General features: G+C 33.5%; 1 protein-coding gene and 1 pseudogene across 3 annotated transcripts; one reads left to right on the forward strand and one right to left on the reverse strand.

Moving 5' to 3' along the window:
* The first annotated feature begins 3,524 nt into the window (after nucleotides 1-3,524).
* Nucleotides 3,525-5,728, forward strand: LOC108211905 (cytochrome P450 81Q32-like; annotated as a pseudogene).
* A 4,754-nt stretch (nucleotides 5,729-10,482) lies between these two features.
* On the reverse strand, nucleotides 10,483-14,059 carry LOC108213089 (agamous-like MADS-box protein AGL104). 3 transcript variants are annotated; one of them, XM_017384831.2, is made up of 11 exons: nucleotides 13,533-14,059; nucleotides 13,323-13,376; nucleotides 13,161-13,176; nucleotides 13,002-13,063; nucleotides 12,787-12,817; nucleotides 12,610-12,671; nucleotides 12,277-12,376; nucleotides 12,140-12,190; nucleotides 11,351-11,499; nucleotides 10,887-11,152; nucleotides 10,483-10,754 (listed from the first exon to the last, which is right to left on the reverse strand). In XM_017384831.2, exons 1-11 carry the CDS (start codon nucleotides 13,718-13,720, stop codon nucleotides 10,705-10,707), a joined length of 1,029 nt encoding a protein of 342 aa, XP_017240320.1. In that variant the 5' UTR covers nucleotides 13,721-14,059; the 3' UTR covers nucleotides 10,483-10,704. The 3 variants fall into 3 exon arrangements, with proteins under 3 accessions (XP_017240320.1, XP_017240318.1, XP_017240319.1); XM_017384829.2 differs by having other exon boundaries at nucleotides 10,483-10,783; nucleotides 13,533-14,057; XM_017384830.2 differs by having other exon boundaries at nucleotides 10,483-10,783; nucleotides 12,787-12,814; nucleotides 13,533-14,056.
* Nucleotides 14,060-17,117: the final 3,058 nt, after the last annotated feature.

Below are 17,117 nucleotides of genomic sequence, written 5' to 3' on the forward strand. Positions count from 1 at the left end.
CCAAACAAATTTATCATATATGTATTGAGAAACCGTATATTAAATTGAAAATGAGGTATTTACTTTCTTAATTTGAAATTCGGATTATAGTTAATTAGTAGATTATGATTTAAAAATTAGAATGATTTGGATAATTTGTCTTACTAGTTATTTAATTGGTCATCATAATGACTATTTATAGGTGAGTAAACTTTTTGACAGTTTTAATTTTAATTTTTTTAAAAGTCAACCATGTAACAATTCAAAACTTTATTAATACATGAAAGTTTTTACACAATAAAAATATAAAATCTCCGTTAGATTTTTGTGTTACTAGAAACAATATAAATAAAATAAAAATTACATACTTCAAATTTTGAATACATTTTGAATTTTGAATTTTGAATTTTGAATACATGTTGAATTTTGAATTTTGAATAAATAATATCATATAATTTTATTGTTCATAAATGATTTTTAATATATGCGGTCAAGCCTTATGGCTTGTTTAGTGACTTTTAATAGTTTGAGTACCATTTTGGGGGCCATAATTGATGACATGATTGTGCCTTTAAGAGGTATTTTGGGGTCATATTTGATGACTAGTATATATTAGTATATTATTTTATTGATAATTATTTAGAGTATTATTTATTGTATTAAATTGCACTTATCGCTTGTTAGCTCTATCTTAATTTTTGTGTATATATAAATCTAAATATCAAATACTACTAGTAAGCTTATATGTACTACTTATGGAATATTTATTTTATTATATTTATAATTTAATGTTCGTATTTTGCACTTTAGAGGTTAAATATTAGTAATATATTTTTATATTATAATTTTTATCAAAACGAGAATGATTAATTTACCGACAAAAATATGAAATTTTTAGTTTATGTTATTATTGTTCTCATAAGAAAAACTTAGAATGATTTATGAATATTTTAGTACTTGTGTGTCTAAACAAAGTTCTCGCTTTGGTTAGACATTTAATTTTTTTATTATTATCTCATATTTTTCTAAGTTCATAACTTTTTGTTAATAAGATGTTATGTGTTTGTTAAGATTTATATGAAATAATTGGATTAATTTTTCCTCCTAATATATATACTTTTTCTACTCAATTAATTTATCTTTCTTATGTTTCTCTTTGCTTGTTTTGATTTTCAGGATCATGGAAGGGAATTTTATGGGTTTTTTTATTCAGACTTTAAAGTCTTATTATCTAAACGTCCGGAGATACTTTCGTATCTTTCGGTTAGATGATAAACTTTATTGGATGAAAGAAATCCTTGTTGCAGTTATTGTATCTATGATACAACTCATCTACGAGTATGTAGATCCTGAAAAAAAGAAAAAAAATTACATACAAACTAGCATTTTCCATCTATCTAATTCTCTCTCCAAAACTTATTAAATTATTTTCACATCATAACAAACGCATCAAAAATCAGAGAAGCAGATTTTCTGTTAATTGTAGCTCAGCTTGTTCATCCCCAAACATGCACTATCTTCACACCATATCAAAAGTACTTTAATGCGTGCTTGAGTAAGTGCTTCGAATAACGTAATTATGTGCACCAAGCATTTTCCTTAAACAATTGTCAATGTTCTGGTCACTTTTGATCAAAAACAGTCACATTTTGACAGTGACCTTTTGGCATTTTTCATGTAGTGTGAGCTTGTGTTGTAATCTTTGATTGAAAGTGTTACAAAGTGATTGTTAACTATGAAGGAAGGCTACTGAATGTACAGGGATAGATCACTGAAAGAGATGTAAAGATAACTACTGCAAGCTTTATGTATACAGATAAATGTCATCACAAGACTCTGCTGAAAACCAATTTCAAGAATACAGATAAGTATTGTTAGTCTGTGCCATGAAATTGATATAATCATGTCAAGGAAGAATCATCGAGAATAAATATCAGAGGCAGGGGGGCAAACTGTAACATCACTATACCAAATCGACAAAGAAATGAATGCAGCCAGGTATATAAGTCAACAGTGTATGCGAGTACATCTGGTTTGTTGCTCTTTTAAAATCCTATTTATGAGATAGAACCCTTGACAAGTACGGCCTCGATATAACATGGTTGTTATCCTTTTTAAGTATACATTAAACTCCTACCTAATATGGTTGTTACCCTTTTAAATACATTAAACTCTTGCATCTTGATTTGATGAAGGGGTGGACAATTACATGGCCGCGAAGATATTTTCTACAGAGGCATATGTTTACACTCCAAAGTTTGAGCACTAACTTTGGGAAACCATCACTGAAAGTATTCCCGGCGGCCTGAAGGTATGTCTGCAACACACAGTTTTGAATTAGCAATGTCGATGGACCATTTACATTGGACAGCCAGAATAAATAGTAGTTGGATGATTGTTTGCTTTCTGTGGATACAGAGAGTGGTATCTTTCATAACACATTAATGTCATGGTTTTCTTTCGTGCAACTATATGATCAGAATCTAAATAAGTTGGGATTGTTTTATAGAGGGTGTTTGTTTACGGCTTTTAAGCCCAACTTCTAGTTTATAAGTTAGAAGCACTTATTTGTACTGTTTGTGTAAAAAGTCAAGAAGCACTTATAAAAAGGTAGAAATGCTAGCTTTTGTTTCAGGACTTCTGCTTATTTTCCAAACACTTTAATCACTTATAAGTCTTAACTTGCTTCTAACTTCTACTCTACTTCTTTATTTTAAGCAAGAATCACTTATTTTAAGTTCACTCAAACGGCCCCATAGTCTATGATCTCTTTATTAACAAGTGGAACTATTTTTAGTGAAACTCATATTAATACAAAATTAAATTTATCCCTGTCTTTCACAAAATTGTTAGAGGAAGAAGGTGGCATAACACTGATATGAAATCTAAATTATTGAAAATGAAGTCATCTCCATTATTACTATTTAAACAATCATCCATGTTGCAGCGTGACATGAAAAGAAAGATACACAAAATAAATGTCAAAAAAATTTGATAACAAATTAGTTTTGATTAAGATAAGGTTATTTAACTTTGAAATTTTGTTAAAATTTTATAATAATTTGTTAAATAGCTATGTAAACAATTATCATTACTAGATCAACATGAATTTCAACTAACTTATATTTACTTATCAGGTTTTATTTAGACCCCTAAACAAGTCATATATAAGAAGGACCATTTTTATCTGGTCTCCTTTACAAATAGAATTATTTTTATCTGTTTGTATTTAAATATGACAATCAGTTTATCCAATCAAATTTAATCCCGATCTTTTTAAATAATACTGCAAAAAAAATGGAGATAAAATTCCTACCTCTCACTAGAAAGATTTATAAATTCACTCAAATTTTGTTCCAGATTTTTGCCACGGTTTTACTCCAGAAATTTATGGAGCCAGAAACAATTCAATTACAAAATAAATAATGTTATGTCACCCCAAATTGTCTCAAATATTTTCCGGGACAATAAACAGTTGATTTTAATTAGCATTGTCAAAACAACCCCTTATTTACGATACTTGCCAAACTTTCAGCCACGGCCTTTGGCCCCGCTGGCTACTCCAGTGTCCAGTCAACATAATACTTGCTTAAATAAGACCTAAAGATCCTAGTGTTAAAGAACACTTGAGTTTCAAGTTAGACAAAAATGGTAGCAGCCTACTGGTGCTTCATCTTCTTCATTTTCTTCTTATACCTCCTTGTAAAAAACCAACAAAAGAAGAACAAGAACAATCCCCCAAGCCCTCGCTCACTACCTCTATTAGGCCATCTTCATCTCATCAAAGAGCCTCTGCACCAAACCCTAGAGACTCTCTCCTCAAAGTACGGAGACATTCTTTTACTTCGCTTCGGCCTCAAGAAAGTCCTCGTCATCTGCTCCCCTTCTGCAATCGAAGAATGCTTCACGAGAAACGACACCGTCTTCGCCAACAGGCCTGTTTCAATGGCCACCATACACCTCAGCTACGACTTCACCACAATGACGGTGGCGCCTTATGGAGATCTTTGGCGTAACCTGAGGCGCCTCGCGGCTCTGGAGATATTCTCCCCGAATCGTATAGCATTTTTTACGGATATTAGAGATAATGAAATAATGTTACTGATTAATCAGCTCGTGAAAAAATGTCAGGGTGGTGGCGAAAAGGTGGAACTCAAGACGACGTTTAATGAGCTTGCGTTCAATATATTGTCGATGACGATTGGAGGGAGGAGGTATTATGGAGAAAATGTGGAGGATGCTGAGGAGGCGAGGAATGTCAGATATGTTATGAGGGAAATGCTGGATATTAGTGTCAACTCGAATGTGGGAGATTTATTTCCGGTTTTAAGATGGTTTGATTACGGAGGGGTGGAAAAGAAAATGAAGGATATCATGAGAAGGCTTGATGTTTTCCTGCAGGATTTAATTGATAAGAGACGCGGGGATCGTTTGGTTGATGATAGTGATGATGATGAAGATAGGACAGAGCATCGGAAGAATTGGAAGAAGAAAAACATGGTCGATCACTTGCTGTTGTTGCAAGATTCGGAGCCTGAAAATTATCCTGATAAGATCATCAAAGGCATTATACTGGTAACTGCATTCTACTATTTGATTCTTGCATTTCACTGACAACTACTTTTTACTTAGGTGAAAGATTTTGATTGGTGAAGATTTTTGTGCATACAGGGTTATCATTATTAATGAAATTAGAACAGATAGAAAACCATCACGTAACTAAAAAGTGGTTGTTAGTGCGTGCTTATGAACAGACAGTAGTTTGTTGAGTAACTTAAACAGTTAAACTTAGCTGAAATCTTGAATTTTTAATCACGGTACAGCTGTCTTGGCAGAGCTCCAACTGATAGTCAGTTTAAAAATCAGAGGTCCAGTAATGTTTGTTTTCTTATAATAATTTCGTGAAATTGGTCGGGCCTTTGCTGCATGTGGAGATTGAATTGAAGATTCGTGAATTATTGATCTATCCATTAATCATTTACATGTTTGATCTTTGTGGATGGATTGTATAGGTGTTACTGATAGCAGGGACCGATACGTTATCTTTAACCCTGGAATGGGCAATGGCCCTCCTCCTCAACCACCCCGAATCAATTGAAAAGGTTCGATCCGAGATAGAGACTCATGTTCCCAAAGACCGGCTCTTAGAAGAGCAAGACCTGCCAAAACTAAGCTACCTACAAAATGTCATAACAGAGACTCTCCGCCTCCATCCACCGCTTCCATTTCTCATCCCACATGAATGTTCCGCGGACTGCACTGTTGGTGGCTACAACGTGACCCGTGGAACAATGTTGTTAGTCAATTTGAGAGCAATTCATAGAGATCCTAAGGTATGGACGAAGCCTAATGAGTTTATTCCCGAGATGCATAAAATGTGAAGGCGACGAGATGTTGATACCATTTGGCGCTGGAAGGAGATCGTGTCCGGGGGCAGGGCTCGGGAAGAGAGTGCTTGGATTGGCATTGGGGAGACTTATTCAGGTTTTTGAGTGGGAGAGAGTTGGAATTGAGCTGGAGGATATGACTGAGGGTCCAGGTTTTAGTACTCCTAAAATTAAGCCTTTGGAGGCTATTTGCAAACCCAGAGTTGCCACTATTCAGTACTCTGGATTTTAGTTTTACTTGATCCAATTGCTTTGCTATGTATTTAGAATAAGTTGTGTGTGGTTACTTATTGACTAAATAAGTGGCTTCACAAGTCTTGTTGTGTTGTATCGATATAACGGCGAATCGTGCTTGTTCGTGAGTTGCAGTTTGAAACCTCACTATTCGATGTATCTGCATCGTAAAACTATATCCAAGCCAAAAAGCCATGTCGGAATAAAATCATTTTCCTCACTATTCCATATTTCTATGCATATGTGTTGTAAATTAAACTGAACCCATACCAAAAAACCAGGTTGGAATAAAAATATTTTCCTTAGTCGTTCTTTTTTCATTTACTGGTTATAATCTTTGACAAGTAAACCCGGTCCAACCTGCAGACCACCCTACACTTAAATTATTTGTCTAACCCCATGTACGGACTACCCTACTAGACGCAACACCAAATTATATCCAAGCATTTTACTATGAACCTCACAGCCACTAGGCCACTCGGCTCGTTGGGGATCCGGTTAGTTGCTTTACGGTTTGAACTTATCCAGCTTAATTATTTTTGTGATGCCGGTTTCAAATCTAAGCAGGCACTACATACCGAAATGTTTTTAAGGCATTCTGTAAATCTCACTCAAAATTCACAGTCAGAGCTTTTTGAGTAGTTGTGTTTTCTAGTGAATGACCGCAACTGTGGACAGTAACGAGGAAGAAACACACAACGATACCTTGGAGCCAAAATGTATTAGATAATTGATATGAGAATTCTATAAAGATAGTAATATATACATAACTTGCGGACATTTTGCATAAACACAGAAAACCTGAAAATAGACCACTCCACACACCCTTCCGCCATCAGGACAAATCAGAAAAGAAGAAGAAAGGAACCAACATGAGCCAGGAAATTCTGTTTTAAAATATATTTTGTTATATAAAAAAAATCATCACGCGTTGATGAAACCACTTCCTCCTGCCTCGGAGAGTTTTTTCAGGAAACCAATGACCAAAGTGCCTAGCGGTTGGTATACTGATCTTCAATCAACGGTTGTGAATAGGGTCCGAGGCATCTGGCACTGTTCTTTTGTTTGGGAAGAACTCATTCAAAGAATGAGGTGTTTCCCTTTGCTGCTTCTGTTCCTTTTCTTGAATCCTTTGTATCATTTCTGACACTGCATGGTCTATGCCTATAACAGGACTAGATGCTTCATCTCGGGACACAGATTTCATCTCTGGTACTACAATCGTGTTCTGGGAACCGTTGTCATGTGCCAATAACAACTGATTTTTCTCAGCAGCTACCAGTAAAACAAAGAAGATCAGCTTCTGAAACAAGAGTAAATGCATGATATCAAAATGTGCAAGAACAGAGAAAAAGTGAAGATAAAAAAATTAATCACTTAGTTTTAAGAAACCAAATGAGGAGAGGAGAGGAGGGATAACAAATTCAGGAAAGGGTTTGTTACTTGCATATTCCCACAAACAAGGGACTTTTGTGCAATCCAAAAAACAAATTTAGGTGCACAATAAAGGCCAAACCTTTTGATAAACACCTTTTTATGCAATCTTAGCTCCTTTTTAGCCCTAAAATAAGGTCACTGCTTAGTCCAACTTATATGGCTAAGCATGAAAGCTTTGGCTCTTTTATTCTGTTGTGATTGTGTTGGTGTGCTTTGGAAGCATGTTAAAATTGCCTTTTGTAGTGTTATTCCTTGATAGTGTCTCTGATGAATGGCCCTAAAAAACATGCTACTATTACACCAACATATGTAAAAATTCCACTGAATCTCATAATGACTCATTTTTCAGATGGACCATCAAAGGTTACACCATAATAGATGGCACAGACTATATTTCAGAGGGATCATAAGAGTTTACACCATAAAAGATAACACTCCTTGCAATCATCAGTTCCTCTTTTTGACCAAATCCTTTTATATTCTGAGAATAATGATATTGACATGACTCTTGCTGATAAATTATTGTATATCTTGTCGATGACTTCTGTGGCTGAAAAATACACAATATTTAAGGTTAATTTTATGAGTTGCATGTAGTTACTGTTTTCTACGATCTCTAATTATATGTTTAATACTTGATATGGATAAATTAAGAGGAGCACTGGTTTTTCCTTAATGCGCATAATCATGATAATTAGTTTATGCACACTAGGCCAACCCAGGTTTGCTTTTCTGCATACAATTCTATACCATCATTAAAGTAATGAATAATTTGCATAATTGGACTTTGCAGTTTGTTCCCCCGGGCTTAACATTTTCTGGTATAGAATATATATACTAACGCGTGCAACAATTCGTTACAGGAAAGAGTTGCATATATACCTATCATATTCAAGTACCTGCTATTCATTTCATATAATTCTCATCAACTTTTGGATCAAACGAAATATAAGGTATTTGGCACAGGAGCTTTAACGTTTGTGACTGTGTAATCGATCTGAACTATAAATTAAATATCGGTCTTTCTAATGTGTGCCCAAAGGCACACAATAAGCACCAACTCTCATGAAAATGACTTGTTTTTGTTGGTGGAATTGGTGTGCATGCAGAGGGCCATCAACATTTAGTATTCATCTACCAATCAAAACTTACGATTCTCAGGAAAGTTAGTGACTATTGTGTGCTCATGTGCACACCATAGAAAATCCCATTAAATATCTATCCTTGACTTCTTGTCAAAGTTCGTGTTGTTGCTATCAAAGGCGGACCTGGGGTGGTGGGGGGCTGGAGGAGTCCATCCCCCACCCCGATTTCCAACATGTTCCAGCCAGTATGCATCTGGTATACCACATGATATGTCCTACACAGGCATTATGGTGCATATTTTGCAACATGTTGATATGGTTTGTTTCAAGACCATATCTTTATCGAGGATGAATTGGCCGGTGGAAGCTCTTACCATGAATTTCAACTTGTAGACTCTCACTTGTTCCGGTGGGGATGACTCGAGCTGTAGAGTACATGGCAAGATATTGAATGGAGAACATGATTAATGCTTCCTTAGAGGCCCCAGGAGTTCTCAAAAAATTTCAGTACCATCTTGACAAAGACATGGTTTGAGGGAGGTGCTAGATGCAACACCTCCAGAGAGTCACCATTAAGCCATTATAAATCAGTGGTTCAAAATGGAAACAATGTTATGATTCCAGTGGTCATGGAGGTGATCAAACAAGAGGCTAGGACAGAGCTAGTGGTAAAGTGGAGCAGCAACAATATCCCTCTCCTAGCTAATAACATTCATAATAAAGGTAATTAAGGAAAGGTGCTCTATGGCATCTTTCTTCTAACAAAGATGGTTTGCTTGCTCCTGCAGCCATTAAAATCATAGATGTAGAAAATCTCCAATCAATATCAAGGAGTATGGCCAGGTGGTTAAAAACATAGGTGCTCGAAAATGCAATGCTAGGGAATTTGGGAATTTAAGAAGATGTTCGGTTTATGGTTAATGTTAACAGGAACAGGAACCTCAATCCTTGGCATAAGTGTTTGGATTAGTTATTCGGGAACCTCAATATTTTTAGGTTGTTCATACCATTATATACCATCCCCATTAGTCATGTTCGGCCATTCCTATACCCTCCATTATCATTCCCGATTCTCAACCTTAATTCAAACCCCCATTATAAGCTCTCAATCTGAATGAGGCTGTTCCATCGAAGCTTGGTTCGTCCAGATTATTGATCCAAAGATCCTAGATACTGAGGACAAGGAAATTCATGATGACCCTATGGAAGAACCAATGGATGTGGAGGAAGTGTTTCTATAATAAAGGTGGGCTTCTACAGTGTTAACTGTTATGAGATCTCTTTTGCTATATAGAATATAAAATATAGAATATGAAAATAATAAAACAGAACAAATCATAAAAGATAATACAGAACATGAATGTAAAAAGTTCATGTACATATATACATACAATTCAAATTATTGAATAAGAACACATTAATAAATATTAAAAAAATTGATAGTGCCAAAAAAAATACGTGCTAAAATATATTTAGAACACAAAAATAATAAAAACGACTAAACAAATTATAAAATCATGAATACAAAATTGCAACTAAAACATTAAATGTACACCTTTTTCAAATATATCAAATAGTGTATTAATCACTTCATTCATTTATCTTCTATTTGATTTTACTAATAAACAATCTTTTTCTTTTAAAAAACTTATTATAAAATATAATAAAAAGAAATACATATATACACGTAGAAACACCGAAAATGTTGGGCTTGATAAAAAATCCAGCTAAGTACTGTATCTAATAATTTAGAAAATCTTTGACTTGTCTAATTTTTAAACAAGTCTTTATTTTTTACAAATCAATAAAAATATCATTTTTTATAAGCAAAATATTTATTATTGTAAAATAAATAATGCTATGTATTTTTCCCCGAGAATAATAAGTTTACCCAAAATCCCTCCTAATCTGGTGTTGGATCAGATGTGGCTCTAGAAGTAAAGTCTATCTTATCAGTCTTATATATAATCTGGCTACTCAAGAAAAGTACAGGTAAAATCTGCTCCTTATATTAACTAATATTGAACAGGGAAAGAGGGAGGGAAAAAATTTGTACTTACAACCAGGCCAAATCAAAGTCTAGAGATAAAAAAAAACACATTTAATAACAGGCAATATTTTGAACTCTAGAGATCAAAAACCCAAAAACATGCCAATGTTTAAACCATGTCTAACACTCCTGAGAACTTCAGTCTGGTACCATTCACTGTTTTGCATTGATGATGGATACTCCCCATTGCCAATTTGCCATCCTCATCATATATACCTAGAATACTAATATATATCTGGATTCATAAAACATGTACAATGCAAGGAGTTGAAACAACAAAAAGCACACCCAAAAGAGTCATAACAAGGTCAAACCTTATCCAAGCATACATCCACACAAAGGTCACAAAGTCGCAAAGTCACAAGGTCACAAGGTCGCAACGTCACAAGGTCACAAGGTCGCAAACACAGTCACCAAGACAAGAACAGAAAAACTCCAAGGTTTACAAGTAACATACATAGATGATAGAACTACTTTAAAGATAGTCTTCCCATGCCAGAGACATGGTGCATGCATCTTATCATCTTATGCCTCAGGGTGTAACTGAGAAAGGAAAAGCTCCAGAATAGCGCGCTCCCTTGGCTGTTCAGATGGAAGAGCATGATCATTTCCTAAGATTTGATAAGAACCAAATAGTTGATACTTGATATATAACAAAAGAAACAACTTTGAAAACAGCAAGTGCAAAGTTTCGTATAGAAAGAATTTTCTTGCCTGCTTGATAGAACTGATGGTTCACCCATGGTGAATTAAGGTTGACATCAAAACCATGTCCATAGCCGGAAGAAGATGGATCTTGAGGAACACGATTGATAGTAGCAACATTGTTGGTGGATTCAATCTTCACACCATCTTGATCACGAAGTCCACTGCTCCTGTGGCTACGACTCATGTGTTCCTCCACATTCATGTTTCCAGACAAGAGGTTCAAAGGTGGCATCATCATTCTATCAGCCCCTTGGCGATGATGAGTTGGTTCCCTGATCGATTAATAAGACTTGTATCAGTCATCAACAAAGTACAATCCAATGATGAACAAAAAACACTTGATATATACACCCTAATTAAGCAAGCTCAAAATCTTCTTCTAAAGATAAATCATGTAAATGTCAATTAGTAGTACAAGTTTAGTCTTTTCTTAAGTGTGTGCAAAGTACTTAGTTGAGAAAAGTAAGTACCTCTGCTGGGGAAGAAGACCATTTGAATCAAGAAAGTTGAGAACCTGCAGTTGTGGATCTCTCGGTGCAGGGAACCACTGAAACACATTGTTTGCTTCTCTGGGAGCTAAACCATGAAGATGCATATGCTCTGCACCGTGCAGTTGAACCTGAATAACACATCAGATGTGAGAATAATTTACTTCACAAAAAGATTGATAAACAATACTAATCCCATGTTTTAGTTAAAAGAATGCTTATTCACAAACTTTTAAACAATAACGGTGATTAGCTTTGTGTCACGCCAACACTTATCCAAAGAGGAGTTATTGATTTAGGAAATGTCTTCCATTTATTGGCATGTTAATTTGCATATATTTATTAAATCTTTTTCATTATGTTTATAAATAATACAAAGTATACTATATTTTTCTAACAAAAAATTAATAGTTTTAACTTTTTAATTTGCTAATTGATTATTTAAAGATTCTTATTTATTATTATATCATTAATACTTATAATAACAACACACAAAAAAAGTTTTAAAGATAATATAATATTGATGGAGTTTAAGAAATAGTAAAGTGATTATACATTAAAATATTAAAACCATTTTTATTGTTATTATATACTATATTATCGACAAAAAATTTCAAGAGTTTGTAAATTATAAATTACTTTGGAGATATGTGGTTTCACGGGTACTAATATTAGTATATGTGTCATCCAAAAATCTCGCCAAACAATGATCCACGTGTGATGAAGAAAATGAGTATAATACACAAATGATTGACACGTTTTCGAAGCTACCTGAGTACTTGGTTGAGAGATGTGACATTCATAGTGTTCCTCCAACATTTCCTGAAATAAGTAACAAAATTAGTTAATAATAGTAATTAACTTATTAACTTATAATAGAAGAAAGATAAGTGTATATATAGTCAAACCTTTCTCATCCGAACTTGTTTTAATGCCTCCTCGAGCAGATGTTCGCGATAGTGGACTTCATCCAAGGTTGTAATTTCAGAAAGGTCCCCTTCATAAATCCTGTGGACAACAAACATAATGATTAGACAATGACTTTGGTAAGCTATATATAAACCTAAACGTTACACACTATTTTTAGTTGGTACAACGCGTGAACCAAGACTGCATGAGAAATAAATGAAAACCTAGGTTAGAAAACAGTGACAGCTCCGATCTTTTACCAAACAAACCGTTTTTAACAAACTTTTGATCTAAAAATAGCTTGAAATGTATAACTATATTTTGGTGTATACCTTAGTCTCTTCTCCATATCGACCACCTGAGATTTAGATGCTTTAAGCTCTTCCTGCAGATCCTGCAGTGAATCATACACAGTATATTAGTAAATACAACTCCGAACTGATCCTCAAAGTCTTTTCTTGTGGGGGTTTCATTATATCTCAAATTTTAACACTAAACGATTAAATTACCTCAAGTTGGGAGTCGGTGCTCACTGAGCTGCTACATCGACCCGAGAGGAACAACGGAGAGAACAAACAGAAACCGGACATACAAATTAAGATGCAGGTAAATATAAAGCATCTATATATATGTTATTAAACCCTAATACCGAAAGAAATGAAACTTGTAACAAAAATAGACAAATGATGGGTTAACGATGGAATAGATGTATAAGGATCTGAACCTCTCTTGGCGGTTCTGATCTGCTACTTCTTCTTTGAGTTTAGCAATAAGCTTGTTGAGATGCTACAAAATCATCAAACCAAAAGAATAATTAGTGATTATACTTGATCAAAATCAATATATACATATATGAACTGTATAGCTAGCCAAGATTACTTACCTCCTGGCTTTGTATGCTTCGTGTGATTACATGACAGAAACAGATGCACAGAAAAAAAAAAATTAGCATCACTTGTACAAAATCCAAAAGCAAACAATGGAAGAAAGAAGCAATTAATTTCCTCATAAGAAAAATAACAGGGCAATCAACAGTTTTTCTTACACGCCTTTCTCATGCTCCGGGAGATTCACAAACCTTGTCATAATCTGTTCGATACTAATTTCACAACAAAAGAGTCATCAAAAACATAATCAAACAAGAAGATCACAGGATCACTTCAAATCAAGACAGTGACAAGTGTTAGAGTACAAATCTCAAGAACCTGTAAAACGATATCTGATTTAAAAGCCGAAACAAACATATATATCTCACCTTTTATTGTTTCCAGCAAAGACACTGACTCTACCAGAAGGAGAAAACATCAGAAGTCCAACATCGACTTCACAGAGAACAGAAATCTCAAAAGCTTTCTTCATGAGCCCGTTCCGCCTTTTTGAGTAAGTCACCTGCCTATTAGTGTTGTTCTCAATCCTCTTGATCTGAAGCTTCACCCTCCCCATACCTACACCTCACTTGTTTTCCAATATTTTTTTTTATAATAATTTTTTAAAATTTTTTCACTTCTTTTCTTCAGAGCCTAGATGGAGAGAGAAGTGAAAAGTATGAGGAAATGAAGGCAGAAAAGGGGGGTTGAAGAAGAAGAAGAGGAGATGAGAATGAGAAATTTGTCAGTATTCGGCTACTGATCAGAGAAGGTGACGAGAGAGGTTGGGTGTGTATTTATTTCTTGGGGGTGAGTATTCTTTGATACAAGGGTGTGTGTTTGTTAACATAATACGTGCGGCTGGGGTGGGTGGGGCTAGGGGCTCTGGGGTGGGAGCTTGGAGGGGGTGAACCATGCAGGGGTTAAGGGGCCTACTCTTGGACTCATATGCTTACCATTCATTTCTGAGTGCATGCCAGTTCTCTTATGTCAAGTTTATGCCCCTCGGATTGTAGACTTGGAGGACTCATTTTTAAGGCGGTGATGGGGGGTGGAATTTTTCGAGCACCAAATTTAGTGGAGTTGTTTGGATGTGCTTAAAATAAGTATTAAAAAAAATAAGTATAAGTTAAAAAGCAAGACTTATGAATGATAAAATTGTTTGGGAAAGAGATAGAAGTGATGAAACAAAAACTAGTATTCACAACTTCTTATAAATACTTCTTGACTTTTTACACAAACGTTAGGAATAAGTGTTTCCAACTTATAAACCTAGAAGCCGGGTTTAATACCCGGCCAAAAACCATGAGTATATTTGATTCGGCATATTAATTGTCGAAAAATATTATAGTGGTTGTATTTTCATCGTTTTAGAATAAATAAATGAGAATCTTTAGATCCAATCATAAGGATTTTAAATTATATTATCTATTTAAAATACATTTGAAAAAATTAAGGTTCGAATTTCTTAAATAACGTGGCAAAATAATATTATATTATTCATTTTAGGTGATTATTACAGTTGATGTTTGATGAATTTTTTTGATCAATTTGTGTCGATTTTCGGATGATTTGGTGATAGTGTACGAGGGAAGTGATAAGACCGATGACTGTGTGATAGTTTTGTATTCATTTGAGATATTTTGTGATGTGACGACATTTTATGATATTTTTATTAATCATGTGAAAAAATTTATCGTTATCGGTAAATGATGTCAAGAAGTCATCGAAATGAAAATGGAGGTGCCCGCGGGGACAGGCTTCCGGTGACATTTCACTTGAGAGTGGTAGACAATCAAATCACCATACTATGTTCTCTTAAATTTTTTACAAATTTGTTGTTTTTAAAAGATATTTACGAAAATAATGTTCGAAACTAGAAGTAACCGGATGCAACTTTTTTTATAAAACTTGTCATTAAATACAAACCGAAACAATCTTCTTTAAAAAAATTTAATAACATTAAAGTTGCTTTCCGTTGCATTCAATGTTGAGTAATTGGTTGCATTGCATTTGCTTTCGATTGGATTCGATGTTCAATTTTATTACATTTGATTGCAATATAGTAAGTTTGGGGAAGAAATTTAAGGATAGTGCTTTTACAAATTTTATTACATCTAGTTCGTCATGTTAATTATCAAAAAATATTATGTCAATATGGTCATTTTAGAATAAACCAATGAGAATCTTTAGATCCAGTAATAAGGATTATAAATTACATTATCTATTTGAACTACTTCTAAAAAATTAGGTTTTCTTAAATAACATGATAAAATAATATTATATTATTTATTTTAGATGATTAGTGTGGTTGATGTTCATGAATTTTTTTTCCGGTCAATTTGTGTTGATTTTCGGATGAGTTGATGATAGTGTGTGAGGGAAGTGATAAGACCGATGATTGTGCGGTAGTTTTGTAGTTATTTGAGATGATTTTTGTGGTGTGATGACTTTTTATGGTATTTTTTAGTAATCATGTGAAAAAATTGTCGGAATCGATAAATGATGTGAAGAAGTCATCGGAATCTTGTGACACAAAAAAAAAGTCATCGGAATCCAAAAACGGAGGTGGCCGCAGAGACGGGCTCCGGCGACATTTCACTTAAAATGATAGACAATTAAATCACCATCATTGATAAGGGATTTATCAAGAATACAATGTTTTTATAAATTTATTGTTGTTTAAAAATATTTATGAAAATAATTTTCGCAATTAGAAGCAATCGAATGCAGCTCTTTTTATACAATTTGTCAGTAAATATAACTTAAAGCGACTCTTTTAAAAAAATAGATCAGTTGCTTTCGGTTGCATTCAATATTGAGTTTAAATATATATTAATTGTATATTTTCTAAGAATGATGAAATATTAATATAATAGAAGACCAACTTAATACTCCCTCCATACCAAAATACAGGTCTTTCTTCAAGAAATTTTTAATCCCATGATAATTTTCCATCTCTATATTCGATGTAAATCTATGTACAAATTTTCAAATATATTCTTTTATTATCATCATTTTTAATGTGAATTTATTATACTTATAGGTGAAACTAATGCAATACATAGGGATAATACTTGAAATATACAATTCAACTAACTTTTTTATATGTGTTATTTTTTCAAAAAATAAAAATTACTAAAATGGGATGGAGAGAGTGTTACGTAATACAATCGAATAAATTATATATATATTTTCTAATTCGAGTGATCTGCGATCCACGTATAATTTATTAATGAGAAAAATCGAATAATGATATTTTTCCATACGTAGGTCTCGGTCCATACATTTCATCAATAGCTAAAAAAATGTAAATAACATTTATGTCAAACTTTGATTTTATCTAGATGCAGCATAAATTCTATGTACACTATCCTGATTGATGACGCATTGCGACATAAATTACTTATTTTTGATTGCGGAACAATTTTATCTATATATAATACAAATATATTATAATTTTAGTTTTAACGAAATGAAAGTAACATGACCGTCGAATGACATGTATCCGGCCATCGGACCCATAACATATCTTTCTTTTCTTTTATGCTTAATTGACCCCATGACATTGGTCTTCATACAGAAATTACTCTGAAAATTCCATGGTTACTAATTCATGATCTTATTTTTAGTAATCTAAAAAATTACTAATTCATGCATCATAATTTAGAAAAGAAGTGTATACTATCTACACATTACGCGGAAATGTTATATATAATTTTGTATCTTAATTTTTAAAACATAGTGATATTTTATATCATAAATTAGTAATAAGAATAACCGAACTTGATATTTATTATATATACACACGTCCGGTTTATATATCTTATTAATTATATATACATAGGTCTTGGATACCTCATTCACAATTAAAAAATATGTGACAAAATTTTTCAAACGTTCTTGAGATGTGTTTTACTAATATTTAAAGTATATAATTTTCAGGATGCAACATAAATTTAATATATATTATT

Source organism: Daucus carota, chromosome 3 (genome assembly GCF_001625215.2).
Source record: "Daucus carota subsp. sativus chromosome 3, DH1 v3.0, whole genome shotgun sequence".
Lineage (NCBI taxonomy): Eukaryota > Viridiplantae > Streptophyta > Magnoliopsida > Apiales > Apiaceae > Daucus > Daucus carota.

Excerpts from the sequence above, each read along its gene's own strand:
- LOC108213089 (XM_017384829.2), bottom strand. The coding sequence starts at position 13,720 with ATGGGGAGGGTGAAGCTTCAGATCAAGAGGATTGAGAACAACACTAAT. Across the intron at positions 12,377-12,609 it reads GATATGGAGAAGAGACTAAG|GATTTATGAAGGGGACCTTT; the intron begins GTATACACCAAA and ends TGTTGTCCACAG. Across the intron at positions 10,784-10,886 it reads CCATCAGTTCTATCAAGCAG|GAAATGATCATGCTCTTCCA; the intron begins GCAAGAAAATTC and ends ATCAAATCTTAG.